Source organism: Microcaecilia unicolor, chromosome 2 (assembly GCF_901765095.1).
Source record: "Microcaecilia unicolor chromosome 2, aMicUni1.1, whole genome shotgun sequence".
Classification (NCBI taxonomy): domain Eukaryota; kingdom Metazoa; phylum Chordata; class Amphibia; order Gymnophiona; family Siphonopidae; genus Microcaecilia; species Microcaecilia unicolor.
In genome coordinates, this window is record NC_044032.1 from 571,387,286 (window position 1) to 571,412,618 (window position 25,333).

Here is a 25,333-nt window from a genome sequence, read left to right on the forward strand (position 1 = left end):
TTGGTACTTATCAGGCCAGTGGTGCTAAGAAACCAGTTGGGGGAATTTGTATGGGTGAGGTGTTGGGTTTTGGTTCTGAGACCCACGCCAACAGGCCCAAACAAATTCAAGGCTACTTCTACTTCAGGAAGCAGGTGACAGCCTAACTCTTATCCCAAGCCTTTAATACATGTGGCAATTGACTACCCACTCATTCCCCACCTGGACTAGTTTGCTAGATACCCTGTAGCTTAGGCCAGCTCCTCATCTATTATTCAACTGTATATATAATTTGCCTTCAGTTTAGCCACCCGTCTATTTAACCCAATGAATTTGTACTACTTATCTTGTCCTCTCTATATATCTCAACTGCGCTTGCTCCCTTGGCTACCTATTCAGATGTTCCATTGTATTGTATTGTACAAACAGGTTCTACAGTGCTGTTAAATGTGTATATTTCTGATTTATTTATTTATTTGTTACATTTTTATCCCACATTTTCCCAGGGGTGTAGTCAGACAACAGATTTTGGGTGGGCCTAGGCAAGAAGTGGGTGGACACCAAAAAAATATCTCAGCTAGTGGGAAAACACTTCTTTCCACCTTGGCAGTCTGCAGCAGGCATGTGCTGAAAACTGAGCATGAGCAGGTGCCAGTATCATGGAGAGTAGCATTTTCATTACCATCAGGGGCTTGTCTTCAGCTGGCAGAGCATGGGATCCCCAGCAGCTACCGCTAAATATGTGCTACTGTTGGGTGGGCCTGAGCCCTAAGTGGGTGGGCCCTGGCCCACCCAGGCCCACCTGTGGCTACGCCACTACATTTTCCCACCTTTTTGCAGGCTCAATGTGGCTTACATGGTACCGTAAAGGCGTTCGCCAAGTCTGGTAGAGAAACAAGTACAAGGTGATGTTGTGGTCGAATAAAGGTACATGTGTTTCAGGTACAATGGGGATCGAAGAGAGGAAAGGTTATACAGTGTCCATTACGAGCTATGGTTTTGCTGTGTTGCAGAGTGTAGGCATTTATGATACTGTTTCATGTTAGTTGTCATCTCCAAGTTTACCTCATTGATTGTATTTAAGCTTATATTTTGTCATTACACTGTCAACCAAATCGTAAGTTTTATGTCAAAGCCATACCTGCTGTACGCTGCCTTGAGTGAATCTGTTCATAAAGACAGTTAATCGATCCCAGTAAGTAAATAAATAAATAAATAAAGTACTTACCGCTATACACAGAGACAAATAAGAAAATCAAGCAAAAACCTTGATAAATCCAGACCATCCTATCAACACAAAAGGAAAAGACAATGATAATCAATAAATAGCATCAAGGATGCCATACATTGGTGCACTTTATCACTTTAGTTTACTACTATTACTTTTTTTAATCACCACCCCCTTATTCTATAGCCTTAGGGCCAAATTCTATACACGGTGCCTTAAAAAACAGTGCCAAAATCCATACGGTTAGCATGATTCTATAAACTATGCTTAGAGATAGGTGTAGTTTATAGAATATGCCTATGCACCTTTCTTGCAACTAAAATTTAGGCGCACTCATTTAGGCTGCCTAAAATCAGGCCTTTATCTGCGCCTAAGTTAGGCAGAGATTGGTTGCATTCTATAATAGTATACATACATAGTTTTTTGAAACGCCCACGAATTAGAATTTATGTGCATCGTGTTATAGAATACACCTAGAAAGTAAATTCTAATTAAGGTGAATTAGTGCCGCTAATTGGTTATTAACCAATTATCAGCACTGATTGGCTTGATAATCAATTAAGTTCTGCACACAATTTGGCCATGTGGCCAAATGAGCGTGCACAACTTAAGATACCAAATATATAGAATTTGGGAGTTAGTGCCTAAATATAAGCGCCATTTGCATGATAAGATTATTGTATAGTAGCACTTATGCAGTATACGTAACATTCACCTCTCAGTGCTATATGTGTACTCAAGAGTATTCTATAATGTTAGGACACAAGTCACACAGCACATAAATTCAAGGCAGTATTGACGGGGCAGTACATCGGCAAGGCATAGATGTGTCACAATTTTGCACACTTTGGGCCAAATATTCAGCCGGAAGAAAGTAGCCCGCATTAGTCCCGCAGTCGGCGCTGACACCGAATATTCAATGCTGGGCTTTCTCCAATGACTATCATTGAATATCTGTGTTTCTTTTCTCCAGTTCTAACTTAACTGTCTATCAGGCTTATTTTCGAAAGGGATCGCCAGCAATCTTCTGAAACAAATCAGGAGATCACCGGCGATCTCTCAATCCCAGCCAAATCAGAATTATCGAAAGCCGATTTTGGCCGGCCCCAATTGCTTTTTCGTTGCGGCGCTGGCCAACCTTCAAGGGGATGTGTTGGTAGGGCAGCAAAGGCGGGAAGGGGCGGAGCGGGGAGGGGTTACGTGATGGCCGGCTTCACCTTATTATGAAAACAAAAAACGCCATCTCGAACGAGTATTTCGCTGGGTGGACTTGGTCCATGTATTTTTACGACCAAGTCCCAAAAAAGAGCCCCAACTGACCAGATGACCACCGGAGGGAAGCAGGGATCACCTCCACTTCCTAATCAAGTGGTCACCAACCGCCTCCTACACACACACAAAAAAAAAAATTAAAACATTTTTTGCCAGCTTGTATGCAAGCCTTAAATGTCATACCCAGCTCCCTGACAGCAGTATGCAGGTCCCTGGAGCAGTTTTTAGTGATTGCACTGCACTTCAGGCAGGTGGACCCAGGCCCATCCCCCCCTACCTGTTACAGTTGTGGTGGTTAATATTGAACCCTCCAAAAAACCCCAAAACCCACTGTACCCACATGTAGGTGCCCCCTTCACCCCTTAAGGCTATGGTAATGGTGTAAACTTGTGGGCAGTGGGTTTTGGGGGGGATTTGGGGGGGGCTCAGCACACAAGGGAAGGGTGCTATGCACCTGAAAGCTAATTTTGTTTTTTTTTAAAGATTTTTTTTAAGTGCCCCCTAGGGTGCCCGGTTGGTGTCCTGGCATGTCAGGGGGGCCAGTGCACTACAAATGCTGGCTTCTCCCACAGCCAAATGCCTTGCATTTTGCCGGGTTTCAGATGGCCGGGTCTGGTTTCCATTATCAGGCTTATTTTCGAAAGGGATCGCCGGCGATCTTCTGACACAAATCGGGAGATCGCCGGCGATCTCTCAATCCCGGCCAAATCGGTATTATCGAAAGACGATTTTGGCCGGCCCCAATTGCTTTTTTGTTGCGGTGCCGGCCAACCTTCAAGGGGGCATGTTGGTAGGGTAGCGAAGGCGGGAAGGGGCGGAGCGGGACGGGGTTACGAGATGGCCGGCTTCACCTTATTATGAAAAAAAAATGCCGGCTCGAACGAGTATTTCGTCGGGCGGACTTGGTCCATGTATTTTTAGGACCAAGTCCCAAAAAAGAGCCCCAACTGACCAGATGTCCACTGGAGGTAAGCGGGGATCACCTCCCCTTACTCCCCAAGTGGTCACCAACCGCCTCCCACACACACACACACACACACAAATTAAAACATTTTTTGCCAGCCTGTATGCCAGCCTCAAATGTCAAACCCAGCTCCCTGACAGCAGTATGCAGGTCCCTGGAGCAGTTTTTAGTGGGTGCACTGCACTTCAGGCAGCTGGACCCAGGCCCATCCCTCTCCCCCACCTGTTACAGTTGTGGCAGTTAATGTTCAGCCCTCCAAAAACCCCAAAACCCACTGTACCCACATGTAGGTGCCCCCTTTCACCCCTTAGGGCTATGGTAATGGTGTAGACTTGTGGGCAGTGGGTTTTGGGGGGGATTTGGGGGGGGCTCAGCACACAAGGGAAGGGTGCTATGCACCTGGAAGCTAATTTTTTTTTTTTTTTTTTAAAGATTTTTTAAGTGCCCCCTAGGGTGCCCAGTTGGTATCCTGGCATGTCAGGGGGGCCAGTGCACTACAAATGCTGGCTCCTCCCATGGCCAAATGCCTTGCATTTTGCCAGGTTTGAGATGGCCGGGTCCGGTTTCCATTATGGCTGAAAATCGGAGTCAGCCATCTCATCTAAACCCGGCGATCTGCCGGCGATCTTATTCTAAACCCAGTGAGCGATTTGGCCGGCGCCAAGCATATTTTGAAAATACGCTTGGCTCCGTCCGCTTACGGTGCCGGCCCCGAAGATGGCCAGCCATCAATTTCGCTGGCGCCGTTCAATTATTCCCCTCTGTGGCTGAAAATCGGAGCCGGCCAGACAACAAAGGTAGAAAAAAATCATTTTATTTTCATTAAAGTTTATATTTATTTACTTATTTATAGCATTTTATCGCACATTAAACATGAATTAGATTGGAACCTGGGATCATTTAATTTTTTTTTTCCCGGAGTAATGTATTGCCCCCCCCCCCCCCCCCCCCCCCCCCCGCCCCAGGCTCTCTCCCTGGCTATAGCCAGCTCTGCAATTTGGGGGGGGGGGTGCAGAGGGGGACCAGGGAGAGAGCCTGTTGTTAAACATTTACCAGCACACCACTGATCTTATCACAAGTGGAAATGTGCTTTTCAAGATATCAAGTCTGAATTCTAAGTTATGCTGGATATTGTAACTCACTTTGATGGTAGCTGGTTGGAGTGATGAAGGAAATCCTCTCTGCTGAAGAAGTCTTTTGTTATAAAGTTGTGGTTGTTGCCTGGAGAATTCTTGTCAGGGTGTGTGTGAAATCCAGTGGAGAGACAGAGCAAAGAGAGCCAGATCCCCAGAAGAAGAGACCAGCAGAGATGATTCAAGCCCCTTTAGTAGTAAACTGGTCTCAACTATTTTTAGTAATGGGTCACATGTTGAATGACATCATCTGGACATCTGCTGGTCCATTGTCTGAGAGTGATTGAGCTTAGATGGGCTTAGTCTTTGTCTGATAATAGGTGGAGGTGTAGTCTTTTGTTAGGTGTAGTAGATGTGTTGATGGGCTTAGGTAACCACCCAGCTAGTTTGTCACTTGTCAGTAGTTTTCCAGGGGGAAGGGGAATGTGAAATGAAAGCCAGACCAGTTTATCTGTCCCAATAAGTCCTTAAAGCAGTATTTTTATATTCGTATCTGATCCAGCAAAATCAATAACTCATGTCATGCTACAGTTCTACACCACTCAGGATTTTGTAGACCTCATCTGTATCTTTTCCAAGCTGAGGAGCCCTAACCTCTTTAGCCTTTCCTGATACGAGACGATTTCCATCCTCTTTATCATTTTAGTCGCTCTTCTTTGAACTTTTTCTAATTCTGCTGTATCTTTTTTGAGATACAGCAACCAGAAATGAACGCAATATTCAGGTGCGGACACACCATGGAGCGATACAAAGGCATTATTTTTTTTTGTTACATTTGTACCCTGCGCTTTCCCACTCATGGCAGGCTCAATGCAACTATTACAGTATTTTCGGTCTTATTCAGCATCCTTTTCTTAAAAATTCCTAGCATCCTGTTTGCTTTTTTGGCCACCACCTCACACTGAGCAAATTTCAACGTATTATCTACAATGACACCCAGATCTTTATCTTGAGTGGACCCTAGCATCAGGTAACTATGGTTTGGATCATTCTTTCCAATGTGCATCACCTTAAAATGCACTTATCCACATTAAATTTCACCTGCCATTTGGATGCCCAGTCTTCCAATATTCCTAAGGTCTTCCTGCAATATTTCACAGTCCACACATGTTTTAACAACGTTGAATAGTTTTGTATCATCTGCAAATTTTATCACCTCACTCGCCATCCCAAATTCCATATCATATATAAATATGTTAAATAGCACTGGTCCCAGTACAGATCCCTGCGGAACTCCACTGTTCACCCTCCTCCTCCATTGAAAGAAATGACCATTTAACCCTACCCTCTGTTTTCTGTCCAATAACCAATTCCTAATCCACACAGGAACCTTGCCTCCTATCCCATGACTCTTTAGTCTCTCATGAGGAACTATATCAAAAGCTTTCTGAAAATCTAGATACACTACATCAACGGGCTCACCTTTATCTACATGTTTATTTATGCCTTCAAAGAAATGAAGCAAATTGGTGAGGTAAGACTTCCCTTGGCTGAACCCATGCTGACTCTGTCCCATTAAACCATGTTTGCCTATGTGTTCTGTAATTTTATTCTTTATAATAGTTAGCACTATTTTGCCCAGAACTGACGTCAAGCTTACCAGTCTATAATTTCCCAGATCACCCCAGAACCCTTTTCAAAAATCCATGTCACATTGGCCACCCTCCAATCTTCAGGTACTATGGACAATTTTAATGACAGGCTACATATTACTAACAGCAGATCAGCAATTTCATGCTTAAGTTCTTTGAGTACCCTTGGATGAATGCCATCCAGTCCAGGTGATTTACTACTCTTTAATTTGTCAATTTAGCTCAGTACATCTGTTAAACTTAGCTATCCAGCACTTAAATATTCATGGATAGCTTGCTATATCACGCAATAGCCAGTTAGCCACTGTGGAGGAGATTCTATATATGGCGCCTAAAAAATTGGCGCTGAAATCAGTGCTGACTAAGCACATTCTATAATCAGCACCTAGATTTAGGCGCCGATTATAGAATATGATTAGTTGATATTTCAGTGCCGATATCTGCGTGCATCAATGTATGCCAACAAAAACCTGGTGTATATCTCAGCACATAGATATAAGCACTCTGGGCCACGTTCTATAACTAGGTGCCTAAATTTTGAAATGCCCATGAAATGCCCATTTCCTCACTCATAACCACACCCCTTTTTACTTCCAAATGTTTGAAGTTTGGCGCACATCATTACAGAATATGCATAGCGAGTTGTGTGCCTAAATTCTAATCAGTGCCAATTCATGCTCATTATTGCTTGTTTAGTGCTGTTATCAGTGCTCATTAGCTTGTTAAGCCAATTAAGTTAAGCGCAGTTATAGAATCTACACCAATTTCAGCGCCTAAATCTAAGCACACTATATAGAATCTGGGGGTATGCGCTAACTGCAAATGTTCAGCAGAGACAACTATCTCCCACTGAATATTAGTGCTTAGCCTGTTATTTAACCAGCCAGGAACCGTTCCTGGCTGGTTAAATAGGGCTGAATATCAGGGGGTTAAATTATAGAATAATGTCATTTATCCCCAGATTCAATATAGGATGCCCAGATTTGGGCACCTAAATTTGGGCGTGATCCTGAGTTGCGCATGGCTAAAGAGTCCTTAGTGCACAATAATTGGCCATTAACAACCAATTATTGATGTTAATTGGCACCAATTAGGATTTGCACGCTGATCTGGCTGCACGCTGTTCTATAAAGCTTGGCACACTACTCCCATTGTGCACAACTCAAAAGGGGGCATGACTATGGGAGGGGCATGGGCATGTCAGGGGCATTCTGAAAAGTTGCACACAGTTACAGTTACAGCAACTTTTCTTATATTCCGCTAATTCCATTTACATAGTTCAAAGTGGTGGTGGACGTTTGGAATGCCCTCCCGCGGGAGGTGGTGGAGATGAAAACGGTAACGGAGTTCAAACATGCATGGGATATGCATAGAAGAATCCTGTGCAGAAGGAATGGATCCTCAGAAGCTTAGCTGAAATTGGGTGGTGGAGCAGTTGGGGGGAAGAGGGGTGGTGGTTGGGAGGCAAGGATAGGGGAGGGCAGACTTATACGGTCTGTACCAGAGCCACTGATGGGAGGCGGGACTGGTGGTTGGGAGGCGGGAAATACTGCTGGGCAGACTTATATGGTCTGTGCCCTGAAAAGGACAGGTACAAATTCAAGGTAAGGTATACATATATGAGTTTGTCTTGGGCAGACTAGATGGACCATGCAGGTCTTTTTCTGCCGTCATCTACTATGTTAAAGTGGATTACCGAAAGACACATAGAGCAGTATTGTGGAGGAGTGGCCTAGTGGTTAGGGTGGTGGACTTTGGTCCTGAGGAACTGAGTTCAATTCCCAGCACAGGCAGCTCCTTGTGACTCTGGGCAAGTCACTTAACCCTCCATTGCCTGCCATGAGTGGGAAAGCACAGGGTACAAATGTAACAAAATAAATAAAATTTTAGATATGACATCTACGTCCAACTTTGGGCATTTTGCAAAAAAGTCCAAAATCTGAATAGGAAAGAAGGTTATTTTCAAAGAAGAAAAAACCTCTATCTTTTATTTTCGAAAATACTGTTTTGAACAAGGGTTTCTGATTTGGACGTTTTGTTTTTTGGTTCATTTTCAAACAAAAAACGTCCAAGTGAAAAATGCACAAAATCAAGCCATTACGATGTAGGAGGAGCCAGTATTTTTAGTAGACTGGTCCCCCTGACATCCCAGGAAATCAATAGGGCACCCTAGGGGGCACTGCAGTGGACTTCATAAAATGCACCCAGGTACACACCTCACCATTGCTCCCAAAAAGCCCACTACCCCCAACTGTGCACCACTACCATAGCCCTTATGGGTGAAGGTAGCACCTATATTTGGGTACAGTGGGTTTCTGGTGAGCTTTGAAGGGCTCACAGTTTCCTCCACAAGTGTAACAGGTAGAAAGAGGTATAGGCCTGGGTCCACCTGTCTGCAGTGCACTGTACCCACCACTAGACTATTCCAGGGATCTGCATTTTGTTCTAATGGACCTGAGTATAACATCTGAGGTTGGCATAGAGGCTGGCAAGTAATGTTTTTAATCACATTTTGGGGGGAGTGAGAGGGGGTTAGTGACCACTGGGGGAGTAAGGGAAGGTCACCCCTGATTCCCTCCAGTGGTCATTTAGAGCACCTTTTTGTGCCTTATTCGTTATAAAAACAGGGTCTAGCTCAAAACGTCTTAGTGCTAGCCTTGGCTGGTTTTGTTATGTTCCATTATGGCTGAAAAATGTCTAAGTGTTAGGAATGCACAAATTCCACCCTTAACACACCCCTGACATACCCCCTTGTGATTTCAACGCACTTCCGACAGACTTCATAGAAATATGTCTAAAATGTGGTTTTGAAAATACCAATTTGGACGTTTTTGAGAGAAGAACATCCAAATAAAATTTATGCCACTTTTAGGACATTTTGTTCTTGTGAAAATGAGCCCATAGATCACTTGGAGGGGCATTTTTGATATGACATCTAAGTCTGACTTTGGACGTTTTGCAAAAAAAAAGTCCAAAATCTGAATAGGAAAGGCCATTTTGAACAAAGAAAAACATCTTTTTTTTTTTTTAAATACTGTTTTGAACAATGTTTTGTGATTTAAATATTTTGTTTTTTGGTCCATTTAAAAAAAAAAAAAAAAACACATCCAAGTGCAAAATGCACAAAATCAAGCCATTAGGATGTAGGAGGAGCCAACATTTTTAGCAGACTGGTCCCCCTGACATCCCAGGAAATCAATAGGGCACCCTAGGGGGCACTGCAGTGGACTTCATAAAATGCTCCCAGGTACACATCTCACCATTGCTCCCTTACCTTGTCTGCTGAGCCCCCCCCCCAAAACCCACTACCCCCAACTGTACACCACTACCATAGCCCTTATGGGTGAAGGTAGCACCTATATGTGGGTACAGTGGGTTTCTGGTGAGTTTTGGAGGGCTCACAGTTTCCTCTACAAGTGCAACAGGTAGGGGGAGGTAGGAGCCTGGGTCTAACTGTCTGCAGTGCACTGCACCGTTACTAGACTACTCCAGGGACCTGCATGCTATTCTAATGGACCTGAGTATAACATCTGAGGCTGGCAAGTAATGTTTTTAATCACATTTTTGGGGTGTGAGAGGGGGTTAGTGACCACTGGGGGAGTAAAGGGAGGTCATCCATGATTCCCTCCAATGGTCATCTGGTTATTTAGAGCACCTTTTAGTGCCTTATTCATTATAAAAACAGGTCTATCTCAAAACATCTTTTAGTGCTGGACAGTTTTGTTTTGTTTTGTGATTTGAACGCACTTCTGAATGACTTCATAGAAAAACGTCTAAAAATTGATTTTGAAAATGCCAATTTGGACGTTTTTGTGAGAAAAATGTCCAAACGCAGATTTATGCCACTTTTGGAAGTTTTTCTCTTGAAAATGAGCTCCAAAGTGTCTAGGATGTAACATTTTCAAAAAGTATAACAGAATTAGAACACACTATTTCCTTTCCATGTATTGAGAAAACAATAACATCTTTAGACCTTTCTTAAATATATCATAAGATGAAAAAGACCATAATTCTATAAGCAAACATTTCCAGAAATTACCCGCCTGATATGCAAACATACATATAAAACATTTCTTCCCAAAGGTGTCTTTAGGGCTTGGAAAAATCAATCAGAATTTTGATTATTATATGGTTTTCTTCCTAACGCATAACGTACAATAGAAATTAAATATTATGGAACAAATCCATGAGCAATTTTCAATAACAGACATCCTAATTTAAAGGCTATCCGAGCCTCAACCTGGAGCCAATGCAATTTACCATAATAGATTGCAATTCTGTCTAATTTTCTAAGAGAGTAAATCAGGCAGACTGCTACATTCTGAATTGTTTGTAGTTTTTTCAATAAGTATTTTGGCAGACACAGATATATGATGTTACAATAGTCCAGTCTAGTAAGAATTAGTGGCTGAACTACAAGTCTAAACTGTTCAACTGATAACAATTTACGAATAGCTGTTAATTTTCTCGTAATGTTACAGAACAATGGGTCAGTACACCCAACTTGGGGACCAGCATTTACACCAGTTTTCAACAGGTGTAAGTCTGGTGCTAAAAGTTAGGGCATGGGAATCAGCACCAAGCACAGTTCTATAAAGGGCACATGCTCTTTATTGAATCATGCTTAGCGCCCATCTTTTCTGCTGCCCATTTCTGTGCACATTTTATAGAATCCGGCCCTCAAGGACAAAAGTGCTACTTTTAGGTACATGCATTTACACAATTGGAGGAGTAGCCTAGTGGTTAGAGCACTAGTCTTGCAATCCAGAGGTGGCTGGTTCAAATCCCACTGCTGCTCCTTTCTGATCTTGGGCAAGTCACTTAACTCTCCATTGCCTCAGGTACAAATTTAGATTGTAAGCCCTCCTGGGACAGAGAAATATCCAGTGTACCTAAATGTGCTTCACCTTGAGCTACTACTGAAAAAGGTGTGAGCAAAATCTAAATAAATAAATATGGAGGAACCAAAACAAATCTTGGTGAACCTGAAAAATGTAATAGGTCACACTGACAAACTATAGAGCAACAAATCACCTGGACTAGATAATTCACACCCCAAGAGTACAGAAAGTACTAAAAAATGAAATTGCAGATCTACTATTAGTAATCTTTAATCTATCATTAAAATTGTCTGTGGTACCTGATGATTGGACTGAATGGTTCTTGCAGTGATCCAGGTAAAAACATTTAGGTGGCATGAGTAGTGCATAAAAGCCAAGTCACTAGTATTCTAACAGAACCTGTCCATCCAGATGTCTGCATTTTGGTGCCTAAATTTGATGCACTTTATATATTTGCCCACTTTGGGCCGAATTCTACAAACAGTGCTCCAAAAAGATTGGCGCCAAGTACTTTCTGTAAAGGGTGAACGTCCTTTATAGAATAGCGCTTAGTGACGATTCCCATACCCTAACTTTGGGCATCAAACTTATGCCTGCTGAAACCTGGTGTAAATGCTGCCACACAGGCACGCTGACACATTATATAAAACTGCACCAACGTTTAGGAATGCCCCTGATCTGATCATCCCCCTCCCATAGCCACACCCAGACAAAAGGGATGAACACAAAAATAAGTATTTAGTTCAAGAAATCCCTGGGACTGTTCCTTCACAGGACCTGAGATATAGTGTGGGTAAACCTCTGCGATTGAGGAAACACAGTTATTAAACGAGCCCTTATTGGCAGGCCTAACACAGTTTGTCACTGCCAGTTACCACACCCCAAACACAGCCTATAGTTCTGGATTTCTCTTAGAGGTCCAGGTCTGGCTTTAGCCACACCTCAAAGCAAAATCTTGCAAAATTGAATCCAGTAGTAGCAATGGCTTATATCAGCCAGGTCACGATTATGGATCAGAAGCTTCAGCAGCATACAGTGGGGATTCAAATCTTCCCTCCCTAGGCCTCTCTAACCTCAGCCTGGCCCTGTCCTTTAAACATCTATGTATGGGCTCCACCCCTCCCAGCTCACTTCCTCCCGAGGCAGGCGCTCTTAAGGTAGCCAGGCTAGTTAGAGATGGACTTTTCTTAAGGGTGAGGGGCAGTGTTCTATAAACCCCCTCACAACGCCTTACTACATAAATGAGTCTTCAAGCATGTTTTAAATTGTTGATAAGATTGTCATGTCTAGATTCCAGAATCTTGATATTATAAATGAAATGTGCATTAATCAGTTACATTAACAGCAAGAGGTGCCCAGCATAGATTTGTGTGCTATTAAGTAACTTTCACGCTTATTTTCGAAAGAAAAGGGCGCCCATCTTTCGACACAAATCGGGAGATGGGCGTCCTTCTCGCAAGGCCGCCCAAATCGGCATAATCGAAAGCCGAGTTTTTTTACACCTTTGATGGCTTTCCATTGCAGGGATGACCAAAGTTCACTGAGGCGTGTCGGCAGGGTAGCAAAGGCGGGACTGGGGCGTGATTAGGAGATGGACGTCCTCGGCTGATAATGGAAAAAAGAAGGGCATCCCTGATGAGCACTTGGCCGACTTTACTTGGTCCATTTTGTTTCATGACCAAGCTGTGAAAAGATGCCCGAACTGAGCAGATGACCACCAGAGGGAATCGGGGATGACCTCCCCTTACTCCCCCAGTGGTCACTAACCCCTCTCCCACCATAAAAAACAGGTTAAAAATACTTTTTTGCCAGCCTCTATGCCAGCCTCAAATGCCATACTCAGGTCCATCACAGCAGTATACAGGTCCCTGGAGCAGTTGTAGTGGGTGCAGTGTACTTCAGGCAGGCGGACCTGGGGGGGGTTGGGGGGGGCTCAGGACCCAATGTAAGGGAGCTATGCACATGGGAGCAATTTCTGAAGTCCACTGCAGTGCCCCCTAGGGTGTCTGGTTGGTGTCCTGGCATGTGAGGGGGACCAGTGTACTACAAATGCTGGCTCCTTCCACGACCAAATGGCTTGGATTTGGCCGTTTTTGAGATGGACGTCTTTGGTTTCCATTAACAGCGAAAACCAAAGTTGGCCATCTCTAAGGGCGGCCCAAATGTTGAGACTTGGGTGTCCCCGACAGTATTATCAAAACGAAAGATAGACATCCATCTTGTTTCAATAATATGGGTTTCCCTGTCCCTTCGTGGCGCCGTCCTTAGAGATGGGTGCCCCCATTCGATTATGCCTGTCCGCGTGTCTCTTCCTATGCCCCATCTAGATTCTTCCCATTTGAGTTCCTATCCTCAAACTATATGCTATTGATGATATACATGTAGTAACAGAATAGCATTTAGGTGGCATACCAGCATATGTTAGTATTATAGTTATTTAGAAACAGAGAAAATTATATTGGTTGTTTACATTAAGTACTGTTGTATTGCAAACTATTAGTTCCTATATCTATAATTGATGCTCCCAGTGTCTTATGGGCTTTTCTTATTGGCTTGCTTTGTCTTTAAGTATGCAGGCTAAACAAGGAAACAGAGAAAAATGTAGGCAGATAAAGACCATCTGCTCGATTTAAAGACCGCAGGAGACAGCCAGGCTGTTTCCCACGGTCCACGCTGAACCTGGATATTAAATGCCAGGTCATTTCTGGTGACCGGCATTGAATATCCCATTTAACCTTGGCCAGTCCGACTTTAACTGGGTAAGCTGATTTTCAGCAATGGCCGGTTAAAGTCAGACCGTCCAAATTTAGTCCACCTATTGTGGTGGCCAAATATGGCCACCAAACTTGGCCGGTTTGATTTTTAAAATCGGTGGGTAATATTGTGCGACACAACCAGCTATCTTTAAGATGCTGACTGGTGATATTCAGCGCCAGATAGCCGGCTAAGTGTCATTTTAGTGACCATATCCTTCTGAATATCAGCCTCCAAATGGCCTATCCAGTCTGCCCATCCATTCCATCTACTCTCCCTATCACTCCCTTACAGATCCTATGTACTTCTCCCAAGCACTCTTGAATTCAGATACTGTTTTTGTCTCCATCATCTCCACCGGGAGGTCATTCCACAAATTCACCACCCTTTCCATGAAGGAGTATTTCCTGAGGTTACTTCTGAGTCTATCCCCTTTCACCTTCATCCTATGCCCCCTTGTTCCAGAGCTTCCTTGCAATGAAAAGACACTGGCCTCCTGTGCATTTATGCCGCGTAAGTATTTAAACGTCTCTATCATATTTCTCCTCTCCTGCCTTTCTTCCAAAGTATACATATTGAGATCTTTAAGTCTGTCCCCATACACTTTATGACAAAAACTCTGACTCCATCCTGCTTTTTGAAGGTGTGGTCTCCAGAATTGCACACAATATTCTAAATGAGGTCTCACCAGAGTGCAGGGCATTATCACCTCCCTTTTCCTACTGGCCATTCCTCTCCCTATGCACTTAAACATCCTTCTAGCTTTCACTGTCTTCTTTTCTACCTGTTTGGCCACCTTAAGATCAACACATACGATCTTATACCCAAGTCCCGCTCCTCTTTCATGCACAACAGTTCTTCACCCCCTAAACTGTACCATTCCCTCGGGTTGTTATGCTGTCACTGGTGCGTGTCAGTGCCTATTTTGCATTCATTTTCAAAGCTGCATATGGATTTACCATACTGATATTTGCACTTAGTTTAGAAACAGGAACAAATATGTGCACAGGTACTTAGTGTCCACTGCGAGCTGCCAGCATCATTTTTCCACTCCCCTCTTTCAGAGGGTTCCCTTTGAAAATTAATTTGTTGGTCAGGAAGTACAATGTGCACATGGCCCTGCAACCTCATGGTCAATCTGTAAACTGTCCCTAAATGAAAATGATTGAATTTTATTATTCTATGTGTGTATTCATTCTAATTTCTACTTTTCCAGTACAGCCAGTGAGGGTAAGGGTAATGCATCGGATATACTGTCTTTCTGTGGTACATCCAAAGTGGTTTACATATTACAAGACAGGTACTTTCTCTGTGCCTAGTGGGCTCACAATCTAAGTTTTTATTGTACCTGGAGCAATGGATGGTTAAGTCGCTTTCCCAGGGTCCCAAGAAGCTACACTGGCAATTGAGCCCAGTTTCAGAAAATATGAAGGAGTGTAGCGGCCCTACCATTAGGTCACCTGAGGCGGGGGCCTCAGGTGGCCCTCTTGTGAGGCAGCATTGCCCTCCTGCCCTGAACTTCCCTTCCCAACCTCCTTCCCTGAAATTATCTTTTTATTTTCTTGTTTTTCAAAAGAAGACGGTGGCAGCATCTCCCATAGGCTTCCCTGCCACAGATCCCAGCCCCTTCTCTCTACTATGGATGGCCCGCCTCCAAGGAAACAGGAAATGATGTCAGAGAGGAGGGCCACCCGCAGTATTGAGAAGGAGCTGAGGGCAGCATATAGGAGTCACTCTGCTGCCACCTTCTTTTGAAAAGCAAGAAAAAAATAGAAAAGGTAATTTTGGGGAAGGGGGATGGGGAGGGAAGGATGGGTGCAGCAGCAGTGGTGGTGGAGAAGCCAGGGCGGCAGCTCATTTTTTGCCTCAGGCAGAAGATTGTCTTGAGCCACCCCTAAAGCTGAGCCTATTCTATTAACGTAGAAAATCAAAAGTCTCCACCAGAATATGGGTCTTAATGTTTCATGAAAGCAAATGTTCATACATTTACCTATTTCAGAAAGTGGAGGAAAAAGCTTCAGAACCTTGAGTCACTCTTGTGCCAGTTAAAGATTCTATAATGACCCATGTAATCACTTAATTGGCAAAAAAAAAACCTCCACTTAAAACTATTTAAATTCTTAAAAATTTCAACATACAAAATTGTGCAAAAACTTAAACAAAGCACAAGTGAATCTTTAAAGAAGAACTACCAAACAGTCCTTGGTATAAGGATTTGGGGGATCTTTTTCTAAGGTACACTAGCATTTTTAGCTGGCGCTGAATGCTGAGATGCCCATTATATTTCTATGGGCATCTCAACATCTAGTGCCAGCTGTTTTTTAGCATGAGCTAAAAATGCCAGTGCATATTAGTAAAAGACCCCCTTAGTATATTAATTATATTGAACCCAGTTCCCCAGATTCTGAGCCTACTCTACAAACCATTAGGCTACTCCTCCACTCCATTCTGTTTGATATTGGTTTAATATGAAAGGAGCTCATTTCACACAAAAAATATATATATTCACATATTGATAATCATGGAATCAACAGTATAAGGCTGACAGTCTCAGGAATGAATGAATGAAATCTGAGAGAGTGGAAGAGGGGTTCCAACTATGCCAATTATTCAGGGAAATAGTCAGTAGCAGAATGTGATTGAAGAAAATTAGAAATATTCAACATTTATTGTAGAGTAGAGAAATGTATTAGAATTAACATAATAAATGTTAAGTACCTGAAAATCCTAGTGCAGTGTCTGTTTATGCTTCAAAGGTTCTGTGTGAGGGAACTTTTTGAACTGTGCTGTTTTAATTGTAAGGATGAGGAGAAAGTCTTTCCAGTGGTGAATGATAAAGGGCATGCAATGTTTGTTCTGCAGCAGAAGCTCGTTCATATTTACTTTTGACTGGAGCTTCTACTGTGTCAACTTTGGGCTTTCTGTTTCAATTAATATTTAAACCAGGCTCTGTATCTCTGTAAAACCTAAGATCTTTGATAGTTATGAAAATGGTGGAGGGGGGGGGGGTACCCTTTGGTTTACTTTTGAGTCATGTTTAGCTTTTTTCCCAATTTTCAGATAATTTTTAAGTTCCTTTCACATCTTTTTGTGTTAAATGTTCTAATGCATGTTAAAAAAAATGTTTATTAGCACATGTCAATTGATGTTATACACATTCATTCACAAGATGAGTGTATGTTAAATTGATTTTGCACGTTAAGGTGCGTTAACAAAATGAATTTATATTAATGAAGGCACTTCCCTACTGTTTGACTCAGAAAGGAAATGTTTCAGTATTCTTTATTTCAGCCAAGCGAAATTAGGTAGAACCTTGTTTACAAATGGTTCTGTCTTGGATGGGATTAAAGTACAAGCAAAGTGGGCACATGCCTTGGGCCTAGATCAGAGAGGGGACCCGCAGACCTGCTAAGGCTTCCTCATTAGAATTGTATATATAAGAACATAAGAATCATCATACTGGGTCCAACCAAAGATCCATGAGGCCCAGTATCCTGTTTTTAACAGTAGCCAATCCAAGTCACAAGTACCTGACAGGGATAAGAAGTATAATTCTCCTGCTCTGATGATGTAAAATCCAGGAACTTGTCCAAACCTTTCTTAAACCCAACTATGCTAACTGCTTTTATCACTTCGTACAGCAACTCATTTGAAGGCTTATCTACGCATTGAGCAGGGGCATAGCTGCCGCTGAGTAAGCTTTGTAATATAAGTACATAAGTACCAGGGGCGTAGCCAGACTTCAACGGTAGGGGGGTCCAGAGCCGAGGTGAGGGGGCACATTTTAACCCCCCCCCGGCACCGACACCTCCCCCCACCCGCCAGCCATTGCTGACACCTCCAACAACTTTGACCCCCCCCGCCCGCTGTCGCCTACCTTTGCTGGCGGGGGACCCCAACCCCCGCCAGCCGAAGTCTTCTTCCTTCGTTTGGTTTCTGACTGAGTCTGACGTCCTGCACGTACAACATGCAGGACGTCAGACTCACAGAAACAGAACGAAGCCTTGCAATCTGCAGGGCTTCGTTCTGTGTCTGTGAGTCTGACGTCCGTCAGACTCAGTCAGAAGAAACCAAATGAAGGAAGAAGACTTCAGCTGGCGGGGGTTGGGGTCCCCCGCCAGCAAAGGTAGCAGGCGGCGGGTTGGCGGCAGGGGAGGGGGGTTGAGAGGGTCGCCGGCAGGGGGGTCCAGGCCCCCATGGCCCCATAGCAGCTACGCCCGATAAATACATAAGTATTGCCATACTGAGACTGACCGAAGGTCCATCAAGCCCAGCATCCTGTTTCTAACAGAGGCCAACCCAGGTCACAAGTACCTGGCAAGATCCCAAAACAGTACAATACATTTAATGCTGCTTATCCTAGAAATAAGCAGTGGATTTTCCCCAGGTCCATATTTATAATGGCTTATGCACTTTTCTTTTAGGAAGCTATCCAAACCTTTTTTTAAACCCCGCTAAGCCACCGCTTTTATTACATTCTCTGGCAATGAATTCCAGAGTTTAATTTGTAATTTGCTTTTGTGCTCATTAACACAGTCTGATCATGTGCTTGGTGAGACCTACATATAAACAAGGGCAGATAATTACTTAAACAACCTAGGCTGAGGTGCAAGATGTAGCAACAATGTTATAATCGTTAGAGGGAGATTTACAGCTAGCACCCTCCAAAGTATAAGCATACCAGCTATACTTACCACAACAAGAGTGGACAATGGTTTGATCTGAATTCACGACCTTCATTTTAGAAGTCAATAATTCATTCAAATTTCTTCCACATTGAAAGGCCATAGGAGGATACTTTTGCAAAATCACATGTGATGACAAAACAGACCAATATCACTTCTTTGATGCCCACCATAAAAGGAAGCACACAAACTAGTTAATCTAAAGGTTCCTCTCAGGGCCGTGCCGATGCGGTAAGCGAGGTAAGCACCGCAGGGGGGCGCCCACCTCTGGAGGGCGCCGCCGCGGTGCTTACCCTCGCCCCGCCGAGGACTTTAAATCTTTTGGCACCAGAGAGGGGGGTGCCGCCGCTCCCGCTGCTCTTCATGATCCTGGCACCCCCCCTCCCGCACCAGCCCTTTAAATTTATTTGCCGAGCGAGCGCAGCACCTCGTGTGCAAGTAAAAGAAGCGGATCCGATCATCTCATTGGGCCTTCCCTCACTGTCCCGCCCTCCTCTGACGCAACTTCCTATTTCCTCTAGGGCGGGACAGTGAAGGAAGGCCCAATGAGATGATCGGATTCGCTTCTTTTACTTGCACACGAGGTGCTGCGCTCGCTATCGCGTCGGCATTGGCAATTTCTTTTTAAAGACGGGTGGCAGGGAGAAGACGAGGCAGGGTGAGGGTGGGGGACAGATGGGGTGACCGTGAAGGTTGGGGGGGGGGACTCGGATAGCAGAAGGGACTGGGTGGGAGACAGATGGGGTGAGGGGGACTCGGATGGGCAAAAGGTACTGGGTAGGAGACAGATGGGGTGAGGGGGACTCGGATGGGCAGAAGGGACTGGGTGGGAGACAGATGGGGTGAGGGTGGGGGGCACTTGGATAGCAGAAGGGACTGGGTGGGAGACAGATGGGGTGAGGGGGACTCGGATGGGCAAAAGGTACTGGGTAGGAGACAGATGGGGTGAGGGGGACTCGGATGGGCAGAAGGGACTGGGTGGGAGACAGATGGGGTGAGGGTGGGGGGCACTTGGATAGCAGAAGGGACTGGGTGGGAGACAGATGGGGTGAGGGGGACTCGGATGGGCAGAAGGGACTGGGTGGGAGACAGATGGGGTGAGGGTGGGGGGCACTTGGATAGCAGAAGGGACTGGGTGGGAGACAGATGGGGTGAGGGGGACTCGGATGGGCAAAAGGTACTGGGTAGGAGACAGATGGGGTGAGGGGGACTCGGATGGGCAGAAGGGACTGGGTGGGAGACAGATGGGGTGAGGGTGGGGGGCACTTGGATAGCAGAAGGGACTGGGTGGGAGACAGATGGGGTGAGGGGGACTCGGATGGGCAGAAGGGACTGGGTGGGAGACAGATGGGGTGAGGGTGGGGGGCACTTGGATAGCAGAAGGGACTGGGTGGGAGACAGATGGGGTGAGGGGGACTCGGATGGGCAGAAAGGACTGGGTGGGAGACAGATGGGAGAAGGGGCATGGAGCTGGAACTGGGGTCTGAAAAGTGAGCAGGAGGGAGAATGGGGTCAAGCCTGGGGCAGGGGTGGATGGGAGAATCAATGGATCTGGAACTAGGGGCAGCCGCAGGTGGGAACTGGGAGCTGAAAAGAGGGGGCAGTGAGAGAGGGGGGATAGATCCTGGATGGAATGGGGAGTGAGAGGGAGGGCAGACCCTGAATGGATGGGAGGGCAGAGAGGCATGGATGGGAGGGCAGGGCCCAGGGAGAGGACAAATTGCTGGAAGGGGAGGGGAGAGAGGATTGCTGGCTATGGATGGAGGAGGGAAGGGCAGAGAGGGACAAGGATGGACATGGGGGCCCAGGGAGAGGACAAATTGCTGGAAGGGGAGGGGAGAGAGGATTGCTGGCTATGGATGGAGGAGGGAGGGCAGAGAGGGACAAGAATGGACATGGATGGGAGGGCAGGACCCAGGGAGAGAGGAGAAATTGCTGGAAATGGATATAGAGCAAGAAATGAAGAAGAAAGGAGAAAAGTAAAGAAATAAATGGAAAGGAAGCCCTGGAAACGGAGTTAAGAGGACAGATAGCAGCAGAATCAGATACTGGGCCAGCATGATCAGAAAAAGAAAGTCACCAGACAACAAAGGTAGAAAAAAATCATTTTATTTTCATTTTAGTGTTTGGAATATGTCCACTTTGAGAATTTACATCTGCTATCTTATTTTGCAATGTATAGCAATTTGTTTCTAAGAATATTGCTGACAATTCCTTTCAGTGTGGCAAGTGGTGAGCGATCATTTTCATGGGGGGGGGGGGTGATCATTTTCACGGGGGGGGGGGGGGGGGCGCCAACTGATAGTCTGCAGGGGGGCGCCAGAGACCCTAGGCACGGCCCTGGTTCCTCTACTCTGGCTGTTCTACAATTTGCCAGTTTTAATGAAACATAGTAGATGATGGCAGAAAAAGACCTGCACGGTCCATCCAGTCTGCCCAACAAGACAAACTCATACGTGCTACTTTCCGTGTATGCCCTACCTCGATCTGTATCTGTCATTCTCACGTCACAGACCGTATAACTCTGCCCAACACTATCCCTGCCTCTCAACCCCCGGCTCTGGGACAGACCGTATAAGTCTGCCCAGCAATATCCTCGCCTCTCAACCACCAGCCCCACCAATTTGATTTGCTTAGTCTTATTTGAGATTTGCTCTGTAATAGGTGGAAAACTCTGTTCCTCCTGAGCGGAGTGGAGGAGTACCTAGTGTGTAGTGCAGTGGACTTTGATCCTGGGGAACTGGGTTCAATTCCCACTGCAGCTCCTTGTGACTCTGGGCAAGTCACTTAACCCTCCATTGCCCCTGGTACAAAATAAATACCTGTATATATGTAAACTGCTTTGAATGTAGTTGCAAAATACCACAGAAAGGCGGTCCCATTTCCCTTTCCCTATTTGAGATTCTAAATGGAATGTTGAGCTTCTGTTGCTACTATTGGAGATTCTACATGGAATTCTACATGGAATGTTGCTATTCCACTAGCAACATTGCAACATTCCATGTAACATAGTAACATAGTAGATGATGGCAGAAAAAGACCTGCACGGTCCATCCAGTCTGCCCAACAAGATAACTCATATTTGCTGCTTTTTGTGCATACCCTACTTTGATTTGTACCTGTGCTCTTCAGGGCACAGACCGTATAAGTCTGCCCCACACTATCCCCGCCTCCCAACCACCAGCCCCGCCTCCCGATCTTGACTAAGCTCCTGAGGATCCATTGCTTCGGCACAGGATTCCTTTATGCTTATCCCACGCATATTTGAATTCCGTTACCATTTTCATTTCCACCACCTCCCGCGGGAGGGCATTCCAAGCATCCACTACTCTCTCCGTGAAAAAATACTTCCTGACATTTTTCTTGAGTCTGCCCCCCTTCAATCTCATTTCATGTCCTCTCGTTCTACCACCTTCCCATCTCCGGAAAAGGTTCGTTTGCGGATTAATACCTTTCAAATATTTGAACGTCTGTATCAAATCACCCCTGTTTCTCCTTTCCTCCAGAGTATACATGTTTAGTTCAGCAAGTCTCTCCTCATACGTCTTGTAACGCAAATCCCATACCATTCTCGTAGCTTTTCTTTGCACCGCTTCAATTCTTTTTACATCCTTAACAAGATACAGCCTCCAAAACTGAACACAATACTCCAGGTGGGGCCTCACCAACGACTTATACAGGGGCATCAACACCCCCTTTCTTCTGCTGGTCACACCTCTCTTTATACAGCCTAACAACCTTCTAGCTACGGCCACCGCCTTGTCACACTGTTTCGTCACCTTCAAATCCTCAGATACTATCACCCCAAGATCCCTCTCTCCGCCCGTACCTATCAGACTCTCCCCGCCTAACACATACGTCTCCCTTGGAGTTCTGCTTCCTAAGTGCATCACTTTGCATTTCTTCGCATTGAATTTTAATTGCCAAACCTTAGACCATTCTTCTAGCTTCCGTAGGTCCTTTTTCATGTTTTCCACTCCCTCCGGGGTGTCCACTCTGTTACAGATCTTAGTATCATCCGCAAATAGGCAAACTTTACCTTCTAACCCTTCGGCAATGTCACTCACAAATATATTGAACAGAATAGGCCCCAGCACCGATCCTTGAGGCACTCCACTACTTACCTTTCGCTCCTCCGAGCGAATTCCATTCACCACCACCCTCTGGCGTCTGTCCGTCAACCAGTTCCTAATCCAGTTCACCACTTCGGGTCCTATCAGGACGTCAGACTCACAGAAACAGAATCCTGCGTGGCCGCGTTGCTGATCTGCAAGGGCAGGCTTCTACATGGAATGTTGCTAGTGTAGGAGTAGCCTAGTGGTTAGTGCAGTGGACTTTGATCCTGGGGAACTGAGTTTGATTCCCACTGCAGCTCCTTGTGACTCTGGGCAAGTCACTTAACCCTCCATTGCCCCTGGTACAAAATAAGTACCTGTATATATGTAAACTGCTTTGAATGTAGTTGCAAAATACCACAGAAAGGCGGTATATCAAGTCCCCATTCTCTTCTCTTTATTGGGTATTAACAATACGTTGCCATCATCTTTGTTTCACTACAGAACTTTGTCTTGAAGAAAGTATTGCAAGAAAGCTCTGTGATAAGTGATCAAAATACCCCTAAAGCTTAGCACAAACAGCTCAAAATGTGATCATGTTGGGTTGGAGTTTGGACTTGAACTTACAAAGGTGAAGGGAACATATATGAATTCTAAGTATTGCTTGCTTTATTTTTGAAAATTGGATTTGAGTTTTTTTGAAAAGGTATGAACACTTTGGTGCTTATTCCTTTTTTGAATGTCTGAAAACTGGTATTTTGATGTCCGTATTGCATGGACATCCAAATCCCAATTTTACAAAGGTAGGATATAGATATCAAACACTGCAGAATGTCCATATAGCAAGAGGTGCCACCCCACCGCTGCCTCCCCCTCGCCACCTCACCACCCTGCCGCTCCCCACCCACTGCCACAGCAAATACCTTGGCTGGCGGGGATCCCTAACCCCCACCAGCTGAAGCCTTGTCCAGCGCAGGTCTCCGGCGCCGCCGCATGGTGTGCCCTGTTCTGTCTTCCCCTCATGTACTGCACGCTCCTTTTAGTGAAAATGAACATACTCAGTTTCACTAAAAAGAGCATGCCAGACGTGAGGGGAAGAAAGATCAGGGCAGGCAATGCGGCGGCGTTGGAGACTGGCACTGGACAAGGCTTCAGCTGGCGGGGGTTGGGGATCCCCGCCAGCAAAACCAGGGACCCAGAGGAAATTTTTTGGGGGGCCCAAGCCCCCATTTCCCCACATAGCTTCGCCACTGGTACAGGCACATCCAGATTAAAGAGTGGTACTCTAATTGAGCAGCTGTTCATTGGAAGGATTAAGGCATGACACCTTCTCAATCCCCCAGTGGTTGTTCTCATCCTTCCTGTCCCCTGAATGTGAACCCAGCAAGAGGTACCAGGCTCTATGACAGCTTCAGGTATTATAGGCATTCTTAACAAAGCAGGTCTGAGGACTAGCCTAGTGTTTAGTACAGTGGATTGTAAACCAAGAAACCCAGGTTTAAACTCTGCTTCATCTCTTTTTTTTTTTAAATTGGGATCCCTCCAGGAACAAAAAAATACCTACTGTGCCTAAATATGTAAGACACCTGCAAGCCTGAATGCTATTGAAGTGGTGTACATTCAGGAACAGTAGGCATTTTTCTTTTCCTGAAGGATTCACAATTAAAAGTAAAATTCACAAACAGCTGAAGTGGGATTTGAACCTGGATCCCCTGATTCTCAGTTCACTGCTCTGCATAGATGTCTGTGTGGTCATTTTATAAGATGGATGTTCCTATGCTGTTATACAAACGTCCATGTCCTTTGTTTTGCCCTGTTAATAATTTGGACATTTCAGATAGAAAAAAATGAATGTTTAAGCTGGATATTTCCAGCACATGGATATCTATCGAATGTATTTTCAAACAGGTTGTATCCTGTTTGAAAATATATGTGTGACTGGCATCCATTTGTGACGTTCTAACTTGGACGTCCCTATTCTGAGTTGGGCGTTCTTTTGAAATGCTGTTCCACATAAATTACTCAATGCATTTAATACAGAACATTTTGATTTTGTAAACTACTGAGAGATAAATGGACTGATGATGATGGTTATAAATGCTAAATGTGATAGGTGGCTTTCTTGATGTGGTGTTATATTCTGCTACCCTTTTAAACCTTCCACTGGGTACTGACTTGGTCCTGTGGTAAGGTCAAAATAGTAGGGAAGGGACATAGGCAAACCAAATAAAGATGAGATCCACAGGTTGATTGCAACAAATGTATTTAAAAAATATCAAAATACATGTAGACTTGACATGGAACCGTGTTTTGACAACAAAATGCCTGCCTCAGAAGTCAATGCATCTGATACTTAATACCTGTATATTATGTAAGCGTTATGACAGAGAAAAAAAACAAAAATCACTTTGACGTGGGACAGCAACTGCCACAATGTTCGCACTACAAAGTACAGTTGCCGTCTCACATCAAAGTGGGTTTTGTTGTCTTTTTCTCGGTCATAACGATTGCATAATATATAGATATGAAGTATCAGATACATTGACTTCTGAGGCAGGCATTGCATTGCTGAAACACGGTTCTGTGTCAAGTCTACATGTATTTTGATATTTGTTAAATAAATTTGCTGCAATCAACCTCTGGAACTTGTCTTTATTTGGTTGGCCTATGTCCCTTCCCTAATATTATGACCTCACCATTCTGCTCCATAGGGATTTTTTCCTTCCTGTTGTGTTGTGTTGTGTTGGTCCTGTGGTAAACATGGCCAGAACTGGCAAGACTATGCTGGTACCTATAAGCACAAAATCAATGGTCAATCAGCTTTACAAAT

At 44.7% G+C, this 25,333-nt stretch overlaps 1 protein-coding gene across 1 annotated transcript in view; it reads right to left on the reverse strand.

The window, feature by feature from the left end:
• Positions 1 to 25,333, reverse strand: part of KLKB1 (kallikrein B1) — a 194,811-nt gene that overhangs the window by 114,673 nt on the left and 54,805 nt on the right. Inside the window, exons 11-13 of the mRNA XM_030192212.1 lie at positions 25,195 to 25,294; positions 16,482 to 16,511; positions 1,208 to 1,266 (exon numbers count right to left, since the gene is read on the reverse strand). Of these exons, the coding sequence (XP_030048072.1) occupies positions 1,208 to 1,266; positions 16,482 to 16,511; positions 25,195 to 25,294 (189 nt within the window). The remainder of the gene's footprint in view (positions 1 to 1,207; positions 1,267 to 16,481; positions 16,512 to 25,194; positions 25,295 to 25,333) is intronic.